This window comes from Fukomys damarensis, unplaced genomic scaffold (assembly GCF_012274545.1).
Source record: "Fukomys damarensis isolate Sample0158 unplaced genomic scaffold, DMR_v1.0_HiC HiC_scaffold_12, whole genome shotgun sequence".
NCBI classification, from domain to species: Eukaryota; Metazoa; Chordata; class Mammalia; order Rodentia; family Bathyergidae; genus Fukomys; species Fukomys damarensis.
This window is the reverse complement of record NW_022900924.1, coordinates 9,697,727-9,718,350: the sequence shown is the minus strand read 5'-3', so window position 1 is coordinate 9,718,350 and position 20,624 is coordinate 9,697,727. Positions and strand designations below refer to the sequence as shown.

At 42.7% G+C, this 20,624-nt stretch overlaps 2 protein-coding genes across 2 annotated transcripts; one reads left to right on the top strand and one right to left on the bottom strand.

Moving 5' to 3' along the window:
* Window positions 1-4,043: 4,043 nt before the first annotated feature.
* Window positions 4,044-15,729, top strand: Gatc (glutamyl-tRNA amidotransferase subunit C). Its single transcript, XM_010604053.3, has 4 exons — window positions 4,044-4,172; window positions 4,249-4,421; window positions 12,431-12,534; window positions 14,605-15,729. Exons 1-4 carry the CDS (start codon window positions 4,092-4,094, stop codon window positions 14,655-14,657), a joined length of 411 nt encoding a protein of 136 aa, XP_010602355.1. The 5' UTR covers window positions 4,044-4,091; the 3' UTR covers window positions 14,658-15,729.
* On the bottom strand, window positions 15,608-20,276 carry Srsf9 (serine and arginine rich splicing factor 9; the record flags this gene model as incomplete). Its single annotated transcript, XM_019204458.1, has 3 exons — window positions 15,608-15,972; window positions 18,026-18,198; window positions 19,991-20,276. Coding segments are annotated over 3 exons (603 nt in total), but the record flags the coding sequence as incomplete, so codon positions are not given.
* Window positions 20,277-20,624: the final 348 nt, after the last annotated feature.

The window sequence follows — 20,624 nt, the reverse complement described above, 5'->3', positions numbered from 1 at the left end:
TCCTTTGGGGGTGTGGGTGTGGGTTGAGACAGTCTATGTAATTCAGGCTGGCCTCAACCTCCCAGTTGCTGGGATTATACCATACCTGTAATCAGCACACCTGGCTGAAATAGTAATTTTTTAGAAAATAAAAAGTATTTAGGGCTTCTGTAAATCAAGTTCATAGTATCTTCAGACATATAATAAAACTTAATTCCTGAAGGGCCAGGGATTTAGCTCATTGGTTCAGCTGCCTGCCTCACAAATGCAAGATCCCAAGATTGATCCCTGGTACCAAAACAAAACAAAGAACTTAATTCAAGATAGGCAGCTATGAATTTAAATATGTAAGTGCTCAGCTGATACCCCCACACCTGTTTTTGTACTTGGGATTGAACCCAGGGCCTTCACACTGAGCCATTCCCAGCCCTTTGTAAAAAAAATATACCTGTTTTTGTACTTGGGATTGAACCCAGGGCCTTCACACAGAGCCATTCCCAGCCCTTTGTTAAAAAAAAATATATTATTATTATTATTTTTTTTTTTTTTTTTACTGGGGATCACACCTTGCACTTGCAAGGCAGGCATGGCACCACTGAGCTAATCCCTGGTCCTGTACAAAAAATTTTTGAGATCACGTCTCACCAAGTTCCCCAGGCTGGGCTCACACTTGGAATCCTGCCCCCTCAGCCTCCCATAATGTTGGGAGTACAAGTGTGCACCACCATGCCAGACTTGATCCTGAATTCTTTTGGTTCCAAAACAAAAATTTTAGTTAGGTATTTATATAGACTACTATGGAAATAAATTTTAGAAATTGGGTTTCTAAGAATTATACTACCTGGTGTAAATAAAACTTCCCCTTTAAATTATAAAACATAAAACTGCAATATACTTATGAAACATGTAGGGTAACAGGGTAGCAGGTATTCCATACAGTACACTGAGTCCCAAGGACAAATAATGATTGAAAACTAAATGTTAGAGTTTATTCCATCTTCATGATTACAGACATTATAAGGTGGGCAAACAAGGCAAATAAGCAAGCACCTTTCCCCTTCACCTTACCAGATGCAGCATTTTGGCTTTTTTATGATAGGCAGGTTGACTCAATTCATTAACTTGGGTTGAAAGCTGGCAACACGAAATCTCTGTAACAGGTGGTTCTTCCATAGGCACTACAAACACCAACTGAGCTCTGAAATGGTGTTTATGTCAACATTCTTGAAGCTTTCATAACTTAAGACACCTGGAGGCAGGAAGTGTTAACAGCTGTCTTCCTCTTTGCTACCCAGGTCACCCGCAAATTTAATTGTTAGTCACTATATAAAAATATAACTGCTTGGGCTGGGGATTTAGCTCAGTGGTTCCACCGCCTGTCTTTCAAGCAGCTAAGGGCCCGAGTTCGATCCCCGGTACCAAAAAAAAAAAACCAAAAAAAAAACCCCAAAACAAAAATATAACTGCTCCAAGTATTAATTGCAGCTGTTGTGCCTGGATCTCTTTTTATAGAGTATTTGCTCCCTGAGAGAGAAAAAGAGGTCCTAACCAAATGCTTTCATAAACAATGACCCCGTACAGTATGTCTTTTGCAGCAAAGTCAAGACCTCAGGCAACCCTGATCATCTTGATTAGTTTATCATTATTTACATATAAGACATATTTAAAGCTAATTCCAGACCACATATTGCAATCATCCAGACCACATATTGCAATCATAACCTCAAGAAATTGTTCAATTTTAGCACACTGCGTTCCTGGAAGATGCCAGAACAAGTGAGAAATCATCTCAAAGCAGAGTGATAGTTCATCATTTACAAGTGAGAGGAAAACATCAAGAAGGAAGAAATAAAACTCCTCCCTCCTAAACTCATCAATTCCATGGCTATATCCAGAGCCTTAGTTGACAAAATCCAGAGTCCTCAATTTCCTGATGAATCCATTTTCAAGGTCAAGAAGAGTTTTCAGGCTTTTCTTTGCCATGGCCCATGAACTCTAGTCCTTCAATAGGAATCTCTTTCTCCTTTATTGCTTTCTGATGGGAGAAAAAACACATAAATATAAAGTTTGAAGTACAAGTTTTGCAAATAAAATGTGATAGCACAAAATAAAATCAGATCGACTATATAAAGTGATGCATTTTTTAATAAACAGAAGTACTATTACCAAAAAAAGTGTTAAAACCAGATAAAAGATTGAAGGAAGAATTGTAAAGGAACCATTAAAATTCAGAAGTGACATTGGGCTAGGCGTGATGGAACACGCCCATAATCCCACTACTGGAAGACTGAAAGGAATTTAGCAAGTCAAGCCTAACATGGGCAGTTTAGCTATTTAGTGACAACTTGTCTTTCAGAAACTTTTTTTTTTTTTAAAAGAGTGAGGGCTGGGGAGTTAGCACAGTGGTGCCAAAGTGCAAGGTCCTGGGTTCAATCCCTGGTAAAAGGAAAAATAAAAAAAGGGGTGGTGGGTGCCAAGGTGTGATAGTGCAGGCCTATAATCCTGGTACTCCCAAGGCAGAGGCAGGAGTACTGCAAGTTTAAGGCCAGCCTGAACTACATAGTGAAACTCTGTCTCCAAAAACAGGAGGAGTGGTGGGCAGGGCATGGTAGCACAAGCCTGTAATTCCAGTACTGGGGAGATTAAAGTAGGAGGACCACCTTGAGTTCAAGGATAGCCTGAGATATACTGTGAGTTCAAGGCCAGCCTAACCTACATTAGAAGAACCTGTCTCAAAAAAATAAAAGAGTGGTATGGCAAGCTGCGATGTAGCTCAGTGCAAAGGCCCAGGGTTCAGTTCCTACTACTGTGCAAAATATAAAAGTGACACTCGGCACCACACTGGCTCCGCAGGCACAAGGGCCTGAGTTCAATCCTGGTACCGAAGGGGGGGGGTGACATTTGGAAAATGAATCACTTTATTTTAGTGACAAATGTGGGTTCAATTTGGATTCCAGAGCTTACTGGCTATGTACCCTTGGGGCAAGCCTCACTGTCCTCATCGGTAAAGGAGGCACAGATAGCAACTACTTTGTGCAACTATGTGAGGATGGTTTAGGTTAATTGAATAGAAGTGCTTTTCCCAGGGCTGTTCTTGTAATTTAAAGTGGTCCCACATCCCCTGAATCTGAATGACACTACTTGCAGTTAACAACTGGTCAAAAGAAATAACAAGCCAATGAGGAGATTATAACAAAAAGGGGGATCCTCCATGATTTAACAGGCTAAAGAAAGTAAACACCTCACTCACCCAACAGCATAATAGGGAAAAATGCACCACTGACAGTCAAGGAAACCTGGTCTAGTGAACTTACATGAACCATTTCCTATTTCTGGGTGTAAGTACGGCTACTTTGAAACTTTAGGACAACCACCAAATAAGTGAACCAAAAGATATTACTGTACTTCTTAAAGAGTAAATCACTTAAAACGGGTGTTGTGCAATTCCAGCTACTCGGGAGGCTGAGGCAGGAAGAACGCGAGTTCAAAGCCAGCCCCATCTCAGAAAAAGTAAAGCCCTACAAAAATAGCTGGTCTAGGCCGGCGTGTGGCGCACGCCTGTAATCCCAGTACTCCAGAGGCAGAAAGGATCCCCACGAGCCAGGCTTGACTACAAGGGGAGTTCAAGGCCACCCTGAACTACACAGCGAGACCTTGTCTCACCAATCAAAATTGGTCAGTCGGGACACACCTAGGCGGCCATGACGGTGAGAGCAGGGGAGCGGGCTGCTGCCACAGGCCACGTTATGGACTTTCTCCACCCTCCGCATCACAACTCCCGCCAGATGTGATGCGTGTGGCAGGGGTCACCAGGCAACGCAGGGCCTGAGGGGAGTGAATGGAGGACTCGGGTAGCAGCTCACCTGAACACACTGCTGGTAGCGCTTGAAGAGATCGGTGCACGGGTCTCCGGAACCTTCCCCCTTGAGAAACTTCTCGGCAAACCAGCGATTGAAGCACTGGTCGTACTCGCGCTTCATGTCAGTGCAAGCCTCTCCGACGCTGTTCATGGCGAAGGCTGCAGCCACAGAGGCGCACTCTGATGTCATCACACTTAAACGCGTCGCTTGGCATTGCGCTGCTGCGCAGTACGGTGGCCGAGAAAGGGAGAAATGTGGGCGCGGGTGGTGCGGCTGACCGTTCGGGGTGGACTTGGTGGGCGCCAAGCCTTCGCCACGAAGGCGAATCCTCAGGTAAAGGCCAGCAGTGTCTAGGTGGGTGGCGGGGCAGGCCTCGCCCGTGACCCACGCTCCCCGCTCTATCCCCCAGAGAAGCGGTAGTATTAATGCCGATGTGATCAAGCACTTGGAGCGTCTAGCGCTTGTGGACTTTGGCAGCCGCGAAGCTGTGGCGCGGCTGGAAAAAGCCATCGCCTTCGCCGACCGTCTGCGTGCGGTGGACACCGACGGAGTGGAGCCCATGGAGTCCGTGCTGGAAGACAGGTAAACTCGCGGCTCCTCCCACGAAGCCTTCGCAGGCTGTGGCGCCTTTGTAGACGTTGAAAGTGGAGATAGGAAATTGGCGCAGTCACCCACCCCGCGGTTAAGTGGCTTCATTCACTCTTCTCATTGGGGAGAGTATGCCAACTCTCCCAGGGAAAGCAGGAACAGGACCCGAACTGCTTGCAATAGCCAACGCCCACCTACCGGTACCTTGTCCTCTGCTGTACCCTCCACCATCCTGGTTTCTTAACTGTTTCCTCAAGCCAAGTTCGGTCCTTTGCTAAGGTCTTTACGCTTGTCAAGCATTTTTTTCTTGCACAATTTGCTTCCAGTTATGGAATTCTACATCTTTGCATTAGAATCTTAGCTCTTCTCAAGCGGCATCTCCTGACCACCATGTACTTTTTTTTTTTTTTTCCTGGTACCGGGGATCAAACTCAAGACCTCATGCATGCAGGTGCGAGCCTTTGAGCTAAATCCCCGGCCCAACCATGAATTCTTTGTTCATTTATCTTTCTGATATTTTTATGTTATTTTACAACATGAGCTTTATTTTCTGACTTGCTTAGTGTTATTCTTGTTGCAAAACTTAAATTTTGTATTTCTGACCCAGTGATTTCCTATGGAAAGAACTGTGAAAGTACAAGGTCTATGCACAAGGGGCCAGGGATATAGCGCAGAGGTAGAGCATTTAGAATTCCGTAGGTTCAACCCCCAACACGAGGGAGGAAAAAAGGTATATGCATAAATATCCTTTAGAAAATAGTTTATAGTTGGTTTGGCTCAAAAACCAAACCAAACCCAACCCAGAAACAACCTAAATGGTGAATACAGCTTCATAAAGTGGGATGTCTCAAAAAAATAAAATCAAATTAAAACTATTAGGGCCAGGGATTTAGCTCAGTGGTCCTGCCACCTGCCTTGCAAGTGGAAGGTCCAGAGTCTGATCTCCACTACCACAAAAATAAAAAAAACACGATGTCTCACAGTTGTGAAGAACAATGAAACAGGGCTGGGGATTTAGCTCAGTGGCACAGCACCTGCCCTGTAAGCGAAAGGTCCTGAGTTCCATCCCCAGTACCAAAAAAAAAAAAAAAAAAAAGCCTACTTATTTGTATGTGGTTATATCAGCATACAGTAACATAAACACCTCCATATGGACAGGTTTCCAAGATATATTTAATGAAAAACAAAGAATAGTATTTTCAATGCTTTATGTGCACCCTTTAGCTTATGTTCCATTGCATGCATGAATTTTTGTTTCCTGAGAGTATGCAAGAAATTTACCAACTGGTAAGTTTTTAAAGTGGGAATGTGGAAGGAAACTTTAACTATGGGGCAAGTAAATACTGAAGTAATGTAGTCTAGTACAATACGGGGGGAGGTCACTGACAAACTCAAGCTTCCTTGCCTAGCATGCAGGAAGCCCCAAGTTCAGGGCATACAGTCCTCCCACAGAACTGTGACTACTAAAAAGTCACCACCTCTACCCACAACCAATTATTTCCAAGTCTTTTTTTTTTTTTTTTTCTCTCCCCAGTACCAGAGATTGAACTCAGGACTTTGCACTTACAAGACAGGCACACACCACGGGGCTTAATCCATGGCCCTGTTTCCAAGTCTTGATACCTTTTTTGAAGAAAATGCTCTTTTCTTTGAAACTCTCCCTGCCAGCAGATTTTTTTGTTTTCTCTTTTGGTACTGGGGATGGAATTTAGGCCCCTGCACTTGTGAGACAGGCAGTGGAACCACTGAGCCAGATTCTGCTCTTGGAGCTGCCCTCTTAGGAGGGTCAGCATCATACTTCACTCGAGGATAGGGACAATCCAGAACCACCTACCCTAGCTTTTCATAATTTTTAAAACATCTCCTAATTACAAAGAGTTGACATTAGTAACAACAGAAAGCCTAATCTGTAGCCACAAATTTAAGTCCTTTAACCTTCTTCTAACCATTCTTTTCACTGTCCAGTCTTTGATTTCTTCATCTGTACTTTGCAGTCTGATGCTCTAATCCAGAGAGGTTAACCATTTGTGTAAATATAGCACTTTAAAACAAAAAAATCTAATGTCATCTTCTCACCCAAGCCCTTCAATTCTCCATGTCTTTTTAGTACAGACAAAAGCTTCACCATAGCCTACAGGACACAATCTAACGTAGCACCTACCCTTAAAAAAAAAAAAAAAAATCCAGCTTAAGTGGCATACACCTATAATCCCATCTACTTGGGAGGCTGAGTCAGGAGGCTCATAGATGAGACCAGCCTGGACAACCACTATTGTCTCAAATGGCTGGGGATATAACTCAGAATTAGAGCATTTATGTAGCATGCAGAAAATCAGGGTGAGGTAGTGGTAGTGACAATTCTCAGTCCTTATCCTCAACTCATCCCAACTCTAGTTTCTTCAGGTATCAACAGCCACCTCCTCAAAAAGCCACTGTTGTTGTTTGTAGTCATTTTTGTTTTATACAGAACTGGAGACGAAACTCAGGGCTTCCTGCATAAGAGATACTTGCAAGGCCCTTTTTTCTTTTTAGTGTTTTGAGATAGGGTCTTGCTAAATCACTAAATTGACCAGGCTGGGCTTGAACTTGTGATCCTCCTCCAGCCTCAGCCTCCCAGAGTACTGGGAATATAGACTGGTAAAAGAAGGTCCAACTTCATTCTTTTATACTGAGGTTCTCTTTCAGCACCTGTGGTGTGCTCATAACTAGAGCTGGTAATCACCTGTTTATGGAATATTATCTAGCTTTGTGCTCCTGTCCACATAAAATGTTCCACAAATCACTGGTTTTGCTCATCATGCTCTCAGTGTTCAGCATGAATAAGTAGACACTCAGCAAATGTTGCTGAATGGGTGTTCTATATTTTCTTTGGGAAAAGGGAGAACAGAAGCACAAAAAGAAGTCAGATTTTTTTTTTTTGGAGACAGGGTCTCACTATGTAGTTGAGACTGCCCTGGAACTCACTATGTAGCCCAGGCTGGTCTCAAACTCACAGCGATCCTCCTGCCTCAGCCTCCCAAGTGCTACAGCGATCCTCCTGCCTCAGCCTCCCAAGTGCTGAGATCACAGGCGTGCGCCACCTCGCCTGCCTCTAATAAGTCAGAATCTTCCAAGTCTTCTAGAGGGTAACTATAGAAATAACATAAAGGAAAGTGTTTGTGAAAAAGCTTTTTCTTTTTCTTTTTTTTTTTGATACCAGGGATTGAATTTGGGACCTTGAGCTTGCGAGTCAGGTGGTAGGCACCACTGAGCTAAATCCCCAGCCCAAAGCTTTTCTTTTTAAAGAAAGACAAGGGATTTGGATCCTGTAGATGGAATCTCAACATAGCTCTTAGTGATCTGCACACTTTTCATAAATTTGGAATCATTTAGGGTAACAGTTGCCATTAAGCACTTTAATGTGACATTTTTAAAGATTTTAATGCTTGAACACACTGCCTGAATCTGAAACAGAACCTAGTAAAGTTTTAGCCATTTTAGGCTACATTAGTTGTAAAGCCCTGACTAGCTAATAAAAATTTCTTTGCACATTAGTAACATTTAAATCATTTGTGCTGAAAGCATTGGTATGGTTATGTGTCAGGAACTAAAAATTTATGTGCATTACCTCAGTTACAACATACAATCCTGGAAAGCAAATAAAGAGCTGTAGTTTAGCCAGGAATTGTGGCACATGCTTGTAACTTCAGCACTTCAGGAAGCCACAGGAGAATCAAGTCTAAGCCCAAACTGGGCTAGATACATACATATTTATTTGGGTGTTTTGTTTGTTTTTTGAGACAAGGTCTCACTATATAGTTCAGACTGGCCTTGAACTATGTAGCCCAGGCTGGCCTCCAACTTAAGAGGTATTTCTGACTCAGCCCTCCCAAGTGCTGGAATTACAGGCGTGCACCACAACATCTGGCCATTCTGAGCAATTTATTGAGGCCCTCTCCCAAAATAAAAAAAGACTGCAGATGTAGCTCAGTGGAAATGTGAGTTCAATCCCCAGTGCCGCCTAAAAAAAAAAAAAAAAAAAAAAAAAAAAAAAAAAAAAAAAGTTATTATGGAAAGGGCTGGCTGGGATGTAACTCAGTGGGAAGGCCCTGGATTCAATTCTCAGTATCACACACAAGACAGAAAGAAGGGAGGGGAAGTGAGGGGAGGGAAAAAGAATGGAACTTGTTGGGAGTGGTGGCACTCACCTGCGTCCCAGCAATCTGGGAGGCTCAGGTAAGAGGGTCACAAGTTGGACCCCAGCCGGGGCATCTCAGTGAGGTCCTGTCTTCAAAAAGGGGGTGAGGGGGATGGGGATGTAGTTCAATGCAAAGGCCCTGGGTTCAATACCCAGTACCCGCTCAAGACTTGGAACTGAAAGCCTCTGCTTACAAACACCGCTCTAGATAGAACTGAAGTCAACTCAAGAGCATGTTATTTTTTGTTGTTTTTTTTGGTACCGGCGGATTGAACTTGTGTCCTTGTGCTTGCGAGGCAGGCAGCAGAACCATTGAGCTAAATCCCCAGCAAGTGAAGAACATATGACGGTAGCCAAATACTTCATTCAGTGCTTACGGTTTCCCTCAAAGCCTCTGATCCACAATTTTTAAATTTTTTTAGTGGTACTACTGGGGAGTGAACCCAGGGCCTTCTAAAATGCTGGGATGATCACAAATGTGTACCACCACACCCAGCAATTGAATCACTCATTAATCAACTGGCTCCCATTCCAGTCTACGTACAACTAGATTAGGGGAGAAAGGGCTTGCAGATGGAAGTAAAGTGGCATCCAGAGGAACTTCTGCCAGCCAGATACCAGGAACAGGCAGGAAGAAAGGCAGTGGCCAAACTGTCAGCCAGTTCAAGGGCTGAAAAGACACACGCACTTCTTTATGCTGCCACAGCACTTCCATGCCTCTTAGAAAGCAGTATTTTCTGCCAGGCATGTGGTACAGGCCTGTAAGCCCAGCACTCTAGAAATCTAAGAACTCCTAGTTTGAGCCCAGCTGACATGGCAAGACACTCCTGGCTTCAATCTCCAGCATCTCTCCCTCTCTCTCTCTCTCTCCCTCCCACCCACTCTCCTTTGACCTGAAGAGCTCATCCTACCCTCTCTTGATATTTTATGCACATGTTTAAGGTCCAGGAAAGTTAAGCAACTTGCAAACCTTAGGGTTTTGGTAGGTTTAGTAGCCTGTGATGAAAATAAGGGTGGGCACAGCGGCACACACCTGAAATCCCAGCTATTTGGGAGGCTGAGGTAGAAGAATCATAAATAAGTTCAAGGCCAACTTGGCAAAAAAAGTGAGAACTTTTACCCAAAAAAAAAAAAAAAAAAAAAGGGAGGTATGGGCCTATTTATTCTAGGAATAAATCCACTATAAAGAAGAATTAAGTGGAAATGTATAGTGCTTAAAGGGCTAATCTCTTCTAAAACTGTCACAGGACCTGATTACCAAATGAGTAAAAAAAAAAATCAATATTAAAATCTACCATTGGATGGCCAGAAGTTTTGGGCCACACCTGTAATCCTAGCACTTGGGAGGCTGAGGCAGGATGACTGCATGGAGTTCTGAGTTTATTTGTATATAGGAATGCTACTGATTTCTATGTTAACTTTTTATCCAGCTATACTACTGAATTTGGTTATTAAATGTAATGTGCCAACCTGAGCTATATAGTGAGTTCAAGGCCAACCTGAACCACTACATAGTGAGACCATCTCAAAAACCAACCAAACAAAAAAACAAATCCAGACCTACTGTGAATGGACTGAGAATGGGAAAGAGCATGTGCTGAGTACACATTGTGGGGGGTACTGGGGATCGAATGTAGTATCAGATCTTCCCCCCACCTTTGGTACCAGGGATCAAACTCGGGACCTTAAACTTGCGAGACAGGTGTGGCACCATGGAGCTAAATCCCTGGCCCCAGACCTTACTTTTTAACATTAAATTTCAGCAATCCCATGAAGAATTTTACAAGGAAACTAAAACATGGAGAGGACAAGTAATTGTGGCACTAGGATGTGAATTCAGCTATGACTTGGAAGCCTAAGCTTGTAGCCATTTTATTACAGTAGTCTAGGGCCAGAGATTTAGCTCAGTGGCACTGCACCTGCTTTACAAGCATACGGTCCTGAGTTCAATCCCTGGTACCAAAAAACAAACAAAAGTCCATGGGTCATCTTTGAATGGTATGATTACAGATAATTTTTATTTTTTGCCCTCTAAGTTATTTTAAGTGAATACATAATCCTTGGTTAAAAACACCCAAAGGACAACTCTTTAAGGTCTGGAAAGATCATTCTTTCTCAAGGCAGTTAAGATAGCAGGGAAGGGGCCGGGGATTTGGCTCAATGGTTCCGCTGCCTGCCTCACAAGCACAAGTGCCCGAATTCAATCCCTAGTACCAAACAAACATGTATAGTGGGGGATCCTTAAATACTCTGCTCCTCAATCATGAATTTATTGTGCTTAGCTCTAGGCTGGGTACCAGAATTCTTTTTTCTCTTTTTTTGGTTTTTTGAGACAGGGTCTCACTATGCAGTTGAAACTGACCTGGAACTATGTAGCCCAGGCTGGTCTTGAACTCACAGCAATCCTCCTGCCTCAGCCCCCCGAATGCTGGGATTACAGGCGTGCACCACCACACCCGGCCAGAATTCCTTTTCTTTTCCTGAAATAACTACACTGACAACTCAGTCCTACAGAGAGCCTTTGTGCACTTATGTCACATTCCTGCTCCTTTGTGACAGGACCCCATTAGGGTTAGCTTGTCTTTGTCCAACTCACAGTGGAAAGCTTTATTTCTCTAGTGATTTCTGACTTTTTAACTCAACTCCGACAGGCTCAGACCTCTGTTCAGGCACTTTTTATCTTCAAACAAGGGTGAGGCTTCATGTTCGTCTGCAAGTTCCTGTTAGCCATCTCGACACTTTACTAAAACTACCAGACCCAGATCTGGCGTGGTGGTGCACACCTGTAATCCCAGCACTCGCGAGGCTGAGGCAGGAGGATGAGACCCTGTCTCAAAAAACCAAAATAAATAAATAAATAAATAAATAAATAAACAAGGAGGATGAGACCCTGTCTCAAAAAACCAAAATAAATAAATAAATAAATAAGTAAACAAACAAACAAATTAAAAAACAAACAAACAAAAAAAACTACCAGGCCCAAGTAACAATTGGAGATTCTTGAGCTATTTGTTGTATGTCTTGTTCAACAGTAAGTACTTGCAATATCCTCTTAAGTGGCTGTGGTGAAAGCAGCATTCATCTTTGGGGCGCCACAAAGGGCTCAGATCACAGGACAGCCACTTAGGAATCAACATCCTTAAGCTGGTCACTCTTGAGCAAGCACCATGCTGCATCGATGCTTAGATTCCAGCCTCCTTTCACCCAAGCTGGGCATGCTGCAGCCTTCCGCACTCTCCCCTTCTTTGAACCTGCTGAGCTCCTTTAGGATCCATGCCACTGCCGCTTCCTAGAAGTCTTTTTCCCATTCACCACCAACTTTTGGTTTGGTTTTGTTCTGTTTTTGGTACCAGGGATGGAACTTGGGACCTTGCGCTTACAAGGCAGGCAGCAGAAACAGAGCTAAACTCCTGGCCAACAACCAACCACCAGCAGCTATTTCTTGCACTTTCACAATGAGATCACTTATTCTGAGTTCATACTTTCACACCTAGGCTGGGCTAGGTACCCTTTCTAGTGCCTTGGCAGGCTGTGCTTATTCCTGTTAAAATTTAACAATTTATGCTAATTGCTTTTTCATCTGTCTCCATCCAGCTATAACCACTCCTAGTAATCATCCATAAATACCTGTTGAAAACATTGATCCTGAGAAGTAATTGCCACTTACCTCAGATATTAGGAGACTCTACAGACTGTAGATGGTTATTTGGTCTACTCTTGACCATAGCACCTGTGTGTTGGAACTTTCAACCACTGGGACCTTCTCTACTATGCCCTAGAAGCACCATTCTCTGAGACAGTAACCTTGAACTTCTGGGTTTTGCAGATGTCTCTACTTGAGATCTGACAATGTAGCAGAAGGCAACTGTGCTGAAGAACTACTGAAAAACTCCAGTTGTGTCGTGGAGGAATATTTTGTGGCACCCCCAGGTATGTGTTGCCCCGAGTGGTTTTAACAGTCCAGCTAGTCACAAGGTAACCTAAGGAATGAAGTAGGAACTATGAGGACAAAAATGATATGTGGATAAAGATGCTTGGAAGGCACTTGGAAAAAGTGAATACAGGTGGTGGCATATGGCATTATAGCCAGGCGTGGTGGTGCACGCCGGTAATCCCAACACTTGGGAGGCTGAAGCAGGAGGATCACCCTAAATTGGAGACTAGTCTAGATGACATAGTTCAAGACCAGCCTAAACTACATAACAAGACCCTCAGAAAACAAAAGAAAAAAAAGACAACATTAGAGTCTAGGTATCACACTTATCTCCAAGGGCCACTCAGTTATAGGAATGAACAAAGTGGGATTGGAGAAATAATCTGGAGCCAGAGCACTGGAGCGGTGCCTAAAGAGACAGCTGGCATTCACTACTTCTCTTTTGGTGCCAGGCAGGAAAGTGAACCCATTTTCCCAGAGAACCTGGATAGCTGACATTTTGTATGCTATTTCCCCAAGTTTTTTTTGTTTTAGTACCGGAGGTTGAACTTGGGACTTTGCACCAGCGAGGCAGGCAGCAGCAACACTGAGCTAAATCCCCGGCCCTCCCAAACTTTTAAGTGTTGGAAACAAATTCAAATTTAAAACAAAAACAAACCCCACAGGCCAAACAAGACATATCTGGCTTCCATACTGCCAAATTAGAGCCCACCTTGGGGAACTTAGTAGGACACTGTCTAAATTTTTAAGGAGAGAATGCTGGGGAGGTAGCTCAGTGTAAAGGCTCTGGGGTTCAATTCCCACAGGAGGCTGGCGGGAGCACAAACTGACAAAAGCCAAATAAAGCCTGTGAGACTCTGATTTGTAGTACCTGGTACGGAGACTTGCATTTTCAAGATGTGAAAAAAAATTTTTTTGGTACAAGGGATAGAACTTGGGTCCTTGTGTTTGCAAGGCAGGCGGTGGCACCACTGAGCTAAATCCCTGGCCCATACACTGTGAAATTTTTAAATGGAAGCTTGAAAAGAATTCGTGAAGCTGAACATGGTGGCACATATCTGTAATCCCAGCACTCTGGGAGGCTAAGGCAGGAGGGTCTTAAATTCAAGCCCATTCTGGGCAACTTAGCTAGACTGTCTCAAAATTTTAAGAAATTTAAAAAGGGTGTAGTTCAATGCATAGGTCCTGGGTTCAATCCCTATTACCATCCCATCTCCCTAAAAAACCCCTAGCTCTAGCCCACTAGTAAAATCCAGAATCTTTTTTTTTTTTTTTTGTGGTACCAGCGATCGAACTCTACACCTTGCGCTTGCGAAGCAGGCAGCGGCACCACTGAGCTAAATCCCCAGCTCCTAAGTAATGGTTTTTATCTACTGTGCAGATGGGTGATTACTCAGATGTTGTACTCTCTGGGCATTTAGGTTTTTAAAATTATCTTTTGGAATAGGGTCTCACTATGTAGATCATGTTGGCCTTAAATACATTACTTAGCACAAGCTGGCCTCAAACTTGAGAAGAACCTCCTGCCTCAGCCTCCTGGGTGCTGGGATTATAAGTGGGCACCACCTTGCCCAGCTTAGAAAGAAAGCTCTAATTCAGTGATGGTGAGCCTTTTAGAGCTTTCAATAGTACAAATAGCCCACTATGTCATGAGTGCCATAGGTTCACCATCACTGCTGTAGTTGAAGGATGTGAAGGCAGGCATGCAAACCAAAACAAAACTCTACACGCCTCTGGTTGCTGTGTTAACTGGAGAAGATTTTGTAATCCCATTATCTCAGCGCCCAGCAGTTACCACTGCTTTAGCAGAGGTATCTGTTGATCATATATACTATCTCCCAAATAGAACCTTATTGTCTTTCCTTCTAACCCTACCTGCATATAAATGGCAATTTAACCTGTTTCTATGCCTAACTGAAAAGTGCATTAATTTAGCTATACTTACAATTAGCTCTTTCACATGCCTCAGAGTTAGAAAATAAGTATACTTATTTTTGTTATTTTCTATCAAGAGACCAACTCTGCAGAACTCGGCTATAACATTCTTTCTTATTATTTTCTAACAGGTAATATCTCTTTACCAAAGCTGGATGAACAAGAGCCCTTCCTACACAGCTAAGTAGCTCTTCTGGAAAGGGGCACATGGAAGCACCATGGTGATATTTTAATATAAACTCTAAAGTCTTTTCTTCAGTCACCTGAAAAAAATGGATGCTCAATCAAGTCTTGATAACTAACTGTTCCAAAGTTAGAATTGGCAACTCTAGCCAAAACATTATCTTCCTCTACCTTCCTTTAAAAGATTATCAAGTGGCATGTAAGTGAACTTTTCTGTTTATATATTTGACAGAAACAAGCATCAAATCACTGTTACAGCCTGAGCTGTCACTGTTAGTTGTTGCCTGCACTAACTTGAGTGATGTTTTTACCAAACACAATGTACTTATATTTATTCCTGGGTACCTACTTTATTCACAGCAGACAGCTAACTTTTTACACTAAGGTCTCAACAGTGCTCAAATATTACAGAGCAGGAGCTCCAGTGGCGCAATCGGTTAGCGCGTGGTACTTATACAAATATTACAGAGCTATCCTCCATCCCACAAAGTGATTATATGCAAATGGAACAACACCTATAGTTTCTCTTTCTGAAAAGAGAACTTAGCATAAAAATAGCCCTGAGCCTGTTTTCAGCCACCTTCCCTTTTTCTTTAAGGCAATTTAATTTACAAAGTCAGGCTTAAATTATAAGGAAAAATCTTAGACTTGCCATTGGAGTTGAAATTCTTGAGCCACCACTAGAACTGACATCTCCAAGTAAAATTATACATTTCTGTTCTTACAAACTGGGTACAAGCTGCTATGAAAACTCAATGATTTTTTTTAAACTAGTGTTATCTGTTAAGTAAAACCTATATACTTAATTAAGGACAACCACACATGTCAATTACTAAACGTTTAAAATATATTTCTAAACAGAATGGGCCAACTCAGTCACAGTAGCTGCTGTTCTCCATAGCAGAGCAACCCACAAAGACAAAGCACTGATTTTTTCCCCCATAATCAGGGGTGAAAAATATACAACTTGTTTCTGAACCAAAACCACAATGCCTGCAGTTTAAAACATTTCACTGCTAATATGGCCCTGGTAGAAATTATGTATTTTTTCCTTAAAAAAAAATTTTAAAAAATTTTCTAAGACACTAAATCATCAATCTGGAATGTAGATTCTGAGCACAAAGCAGCTCAGGTCATCTAGAAAATAAAGAAAAAGCCTCCCATCACCTGTCTCAGTAGGGCCTGAAAGGAGAGAAGTAGTGTGGGGAACCCCTGCTTTGGTATGGAGAGTCACGGCCCCTTGACCCAGACCGAGACCGTGAGTAGCCATAGCTGGTGCTTCTCTCAGGATAAACTCGGATGTAGGAAGTTTCACCCTGAAATTCAAACAAAGAGTAAAGGAAAAAATAAAGAGCTAGAAGAATAACCAAAGTATTACCCATCCTAGCTGTCTAGTAATAATGATTAAGTCCTGAGCACTTATTTTGTGCCTGCCACTGTCACCTATTTCATTAAACCTTTACAAGTTTATGGAAGCAGATACTCTTATTACCTCATTGCAAAAGGAGGAAAATTAAGCCTTAACGTTTTTTCATTTGCTCAAGATCACCTTAATGGAAGAAGCTAACCTGTTTTCAACACAACTCCTAGATGTCAGGACATAAGACTAGATGTTTTAGTTATACTCATAGGTTAGCTTTCTGGCAAGGATTGTGACCACACTATTCTACAGCCATTTTGCATAGAGACCACTTAGGGTTCAGAGTACCAGCTCAGCTAAGAAATTAATATTATGTTCAGGCTTGCCTGACCCCAGGCCCTCTGCCCTCAGAAGAGTCAAAGATGCTAAGTGAAAGAAGTCAAATGTCTTTTTCTCAGGTTACAATCACTGGATTCACCCACAGTGAAACCCTTCCTTGTAGTATAAGGACCAGCTGCTGTTCTGTTTCTGTTCCAAATTCAAGTCTCAGAGGACAGCTTGAGTAAAAGCACTGCTAATCTATGCAAGGATGATTTCCTAAGGCAGTGATGGCAAACCTTTTAGAGCTTTCAATGATACAAACAGCCCACTGTGGCTCACATGCCACAGGTTCCCCACCACTGCTCTAAGTCATAAAACTAGGGAATATATAAACCTTCAGAAAAGGAAAAAAAGTCTAGAGATGTGTCCCCCAGCTATCCATAAACACCACAGCACAGATAACTGGGGTGGCTTGGGGGTGGGGAAATGACCAACAACAATGTCCAATTCCTGTTTGAAGGGATCCAAAGCAGCAGCTGGGTCTGGGGATTTAGCTTAGTGGTTTCGGCGCCTGCCTTGCAAGCACAAGGACCTGAGTTCGATCCCCAGTACCAAACAAACAAAACCAAAACAGCAGCTACCTTCCTAAAACGGACATCAAGAAATCCCAGCTAGGTGTGTGGTAGCACACACCTGGGAAGTTAAGGCAGGTATGAACTTTCAAGCCCTGCCTGGGCTACTTGGCAAGACTTTGTTGAAAAATAAAAATGAGCTGGTTATGGTGGTGCACGCCTGTATCTCAGCACTTGGGAGGTTGAAGCAGGAGGCCACAACTTTGAGACCCGCCAGAATTACATAGTGGGAATCTGTTTCAAAAAACACTAGTAATGGGCTGGGGATTTAGCTCAGTGGTTCAGCAGCCTGCTTTGCAAGTTCAAGGACCCAAGTTCAATCCTCAGTACCAAAATCCCAAAAAAAAAAAAAAAAAAAAAAAAAAGTAAGAAAAAAAATAATACAAGGGGCTGGGGATGTAGCACAGTACAAAGACCCTAGGTTCCACCCTCAATAACTGTCTTTCCCAAAACCCCAAGGGTGAGGTTAAGGTTACAATTTTAAGATGTAAAGGTAGCTCAGGTTTCAAAGAGAAGCTGTACTATCTTGGAAAAAAAAAAAAAGAAGAAAAGGAAAGTGAAGGAAAACTCAGCCTACTGCCAAGAAGCAATGAAGGGTGGCCTAGAGTCCACGCTACAACCAGAGGAAGGACAGCCATAAGAGACAATGCAGTTTAAAAGCCAGGTGTAGGGGCCAGAGATTTAGCTCAGTGGTGCCGCTGCCTGCCTCAAAAGCGCAAGATCCTGAGTTCGATCCCTGGTACCAAAAAGAAAAAGAAAAAAAGCCAGTTGTAAAAGGCTGCTTTCACATTATGAAAGGCTGCATGAGTATTTTATTTTCTTCAGTTTAAAAACAATCATGAATACATACTTCAATGTACTGTGACCTTCCAGGGTTTAAGTATGATAAAACTCTGCTCTGTTCACTTAAAGTACATCTTTAATAGCACGATGAGATAATCAAATGGCAAGTGCATGGCCTGCTACTTCTGCCAGGGCCTGTTGCTACTACAGTATTGCTGGGTTAGGTGCCAGTAGCGTGACCTAGGAGCAGCTCAGTAAAAGGTAGGGACCCACCTCATGAGAGCGAAATTTGGTGTCATCCAGTTTACGCAGGGCATATTCCATATCTTCTTTTCTGAGATATTCAACCATCCCCATTCCATCCTTTTGCACATCTGCATAACAGACATCTCCAGCTTCTCGCATGTGATCTTTCAGGTCCTGCCAGCTGCCTGATGGAGGAAGTCCTAGGCACAGAGAACACAAGAGCCCACATCCTTCAGCCATGTTAACTGCCCTGTTAAAAGCCACTAGTTCATATGTCTTCTCTGTGGGACATAAAACCAGAGAAAAGCACTGAAGCAAGTATGACACACCACCTCAAGAAGCTGGTTCTACACTAATCTTCCAGAGACCAAAACCTTCCCAACAGAGCATCTTATTTATAGGTTTGACATCTGCAAATTTACCTCTTCCTTTTTCCTCCAGTCAATTCCAAACTCCCAAAACCAATTTCCAGTCTTTTCCAATGTGAAGTTTAATCAACGCTAATTACTTATCTGACCAGATTTCCTAGAACATGGAATTTTTGAAAGCAGCCAATGAAATAACCAAGTGTAGCCAAAGGTAACAACACAACAACAAAAATATAAAAAGTATTTTCTTATAGGGTGAATGACCGACAAACTAGACAAAGTACCTCTTAAGAGATCACCAACATTCTTCATTATAGTGGGGGAAAAGATAATATTCAGACGCTAAAACTAGTCGGGAGTCATACAACCCTACCTGATGTCATGAAAGGGAAATGTGCTCCTGCTCTCACAGGCTGTGTTTACCGCTCACAGCTCAGGACTGCAGCCATTTCCTAATAGTTTTCTAAGCAGGATTTCAGAGCAGCATGAAGAGAAAAAAAAAGAATGTATGATATCCTGAAGGAGGGAACACAGTTCTGGGGTTAAGAAATTACAGAAAGACATAAGATAGGCAGGGACTATCACTCTTAAGCACTTGAGAATCTGCTGTGTTGTGGGAAATTCATTCACATCCTAAAAGATGCCAGGCTGCTCAATACATCTCACTCCAGTAGGGCTCTAAAATTTGCCTGCACTGTGCAGAAATTCCCGGTATTAGTATTTCCCACTGTAATAATATTTCAAAAACACATGAACTTCTGAGCTTAGCATTTCATCACTTGTTAACACTAGACAGAAGTGTTCTATACTTGCCTAAACAATGTACAAGATTCCAAACTGTGGGGTTTTGTTTTTTCGGTTTTTTTTAGACAGGTTCTCACTATGTAGTCCAGGCTGGTCTCAAACTCGCAGTGATCCTCCTGCCTCAGCTTCCTGAGTGCTGGGATTACAGGTGTGCGCCACCACGCCCAGCGGCTGGTTTTTCTTTTTAATACAATCCCCAAACCACCATGAAATCTAGCCTTTTTCAGGATCCAAAGTTGGTTAGTTGTTCAAATCTGGCTCCTGTAATAAATATCTTTCTAGCAAGTCTGATACCAAGGTATGTTCCAAAAGAAAATATCTTTAGAATCCCAAATGAAAGGATTTTGCCATTGCCTTTCCTTCTCACCAAGAGAAAACCGTTTATAAGAAACACATTTATGTTCTAGGCCAAGCATTGGTGGCACACACCTGTAATCTCAGCACTCAGGAGGCCGAGGGCAGAAGTTCAAGGGCAGCCTCAACTACAGAGTGAGTGACCCTGTCTTAAAAAACAAAACCAAGGGCCAGGGATTTAACTCAGTGGAACCACCACTTGGCTCACAAGCACAAGGATCCTGAGTTCAATCTCCCTACCAAAAATCCCCACACTACATATTTATGTTCTACCAAAGTTGGACTACTAGTGCAAGCGCAATTTGCAGGACACTGGTAAGCCACAGCAGGGCTTCAGGCTATTACTGTGCATGGGTTATTGAAAAGCCCACATATGTCACATGCTGAGTAAACAGCTAACATTCCTTAGAGGCCAGACTAAAGTAGTTTACAAGCATCATCTCATTCAGTTTGAAAGGAACCATACCTGAAACCAGAACTCGGAAATCAGATCTTCTTGTAGGAGGCCCAGTCCTCCCACCACGGGGCCACCCACCCCGACCTCCATAAGTCCTGGGGAACTCCACACGAAGCCGACACTGGCCATAATCATAACCATTTCTTCCATAAATTGCATCCTCAGCATCTCTGCAAAGAAGTTTAGAGTTAGTGCTACCCAGGAGGCTTGCTATTTCCAATGAGGGACATAAGGAAAGGGAAGAATAACGGCAAAACAAACCAAAACCGAGATCTTGTGCTTTGGATAAACTTTTTCATGGTGTTGAATTAAACTTTACAACTGTTGTACACGTTTTTCTAGGTATCAAATGATAATGGACTGACCAAAAAAAAAAAGACAAAAAAAAAATATATGGGTAAACAGATTACTTATGAGAGGACTAATTCAGAGAAAAAAATAAACTGTTGACAGATTATTACTACCCCTTAAGATTCTTCCATGAAGGCCAGTGTCATAAAGCTTACAGAAAGAAAAACCCTTTCTCAGGAGGGCCAGGAATGTAGCTCAGTGGTGCAGCATCTGCCTGGCAAGCACAAGGTCCTGAGTTCAATTCCTAGTACTGTGGGGAAAAAAATATCAGAAGGCCGGGATTTAGCTCAGT